Genomic DNA, 1,220 nt, shown 5'->3' with positions numbered 1-1,220 from the left:
CCCCTACTGTTCTGTAAAGAGGGCATTTGCCCTTGCAAGCGGGGAGCACACTGGGATCTTGGGGTCTTGACTGTCCAAGGCCTGAAGTGAGGACTGGCCTGGGCATGGGTCTCAGCTACTCTCTTCTCATTCTCCAAGGACTCAACAAACAGCCTGACCAGGAAGGGGTCCGATGGGAAGAGAATCTGGGCCAGGGATGGCTCCAAACTTCCTCCCACCTGCCCCTCACATAGATGTCCACTCTTCATGGGTCCTGGGGTCCAGCCCAGTCTCAGTTCCTGGCTTTGCATTCTGTTCACATCCCAATGTGGGTGGGAATGGCAGCTCAAGCCCTCTGCCACATGCTGGACTTCTCCCTCCTCCTAGGGTGCAGTGTCCCCAAGAAGGCCTGCCCAGAGGCCACACCCAGCCACCTGTCACCATCCAGAGCCCCTAAGAGGCCAGACCCCAAGGGGCCAAAGTGGATCCCACCTGAAGCCGAGCAGGAGTATGTGAACATCATGAAGGGGCTGCTGGGACACAGTGGCCAGTGGGCACAGGACGCCGTCCAGCCCGGACAGGAGGATGGGGCGTTCCCTGACCTGGGGCTCCTGAGCTACATGGAAGAGCTGTGCTCCCAGGAGGACTTTATCACCAAGGTGGGTCGTCCTGGGTGCTGGTGTCTGCATGTTCTGGGGAGCCCCCCAGACCTAGTAACTCAGCTGTACTGCTCAGCTCCCGACAGGGGGAGTGAGTGTGTGTGTGTATGTGGGTGCATTCTGTATTGTATCGTGGTTGCTATGTGTGTGTTTGTGGTGAATGTGTGTATGCTACTCTGATTGTCTATATGTATGTGGATGCACAATTGCATTCTACTGTGGTCATCTTTGTGTATGTATGAGGGGGCCCGTGTGTATGTGGGTGCTTGTGTGTATGCTACTGTGGTTGTCTATGTTTATATATGTGAGTGTGTGTCTGTGTACTACTGTGATCATCTGTGTGTATGTGGGTGTGTGTGTGTATGCTACTGTGGCTGCTACGTGTGTGTGTGTCTTTGTGCTACCTTGGCTGTTGTGTATATGTGTGTGTGTGTGTTACTGTGATTGCTTTTGGTATGTATGTGACTGTGTGTCTAAGTGGTCCTGTGATTGTGTGTGTGATTAATGTATGAGTGGTACCAGGTGTGCAGTATGTCCCTCTCTCTCTCTGTGTGTGCTACTTCTGTTCCCTTGTCTGTGCTC

The 1,220-nt window shown here is 53.4% G+C and overlaps 1 protein-coding gene across 1 annotated transcript in view; it reads left to right on the top strand.

Annotated features, from left to right (window-relative positions):
- LOC102493032 (NUT family member 2G) overlaps positions 1–1,220 on the top strand; it is an 89,704-nt gene that overhangs the window by 2,699 nt on the left and 85,785 nt on the right. The window contains exon 4 of the mRNA XM_027774986.1: positions 367–638. Coding sequence (XP_027630787.1) covers positions 367–638 — 272 coding nt within the window. The remainder of the gene's footprint in view (positions 1–366; positions 639–1,220) is intronic.

The sequence above is a fragment of the Tupaia chinensis genome, unplaced genomic scaffold (assembly GCF_000334495.1).
Source record: "Tupaia chinensis unplaced genomic scaffold, TupChi_1.0 Scaffold000506_1, whole genome shotgun sequence".
Lineage (NCBI taxonomy): Eukaryota > Metazoa > Chordata > Mammalia > Scandentia > Tupaiidae > Tupaia > Tupaia belangeri.
Note: the sequence above shows the minus strand (reverse complement) of the source record. Positions and strands in the feature narration are given on the sequence as shown.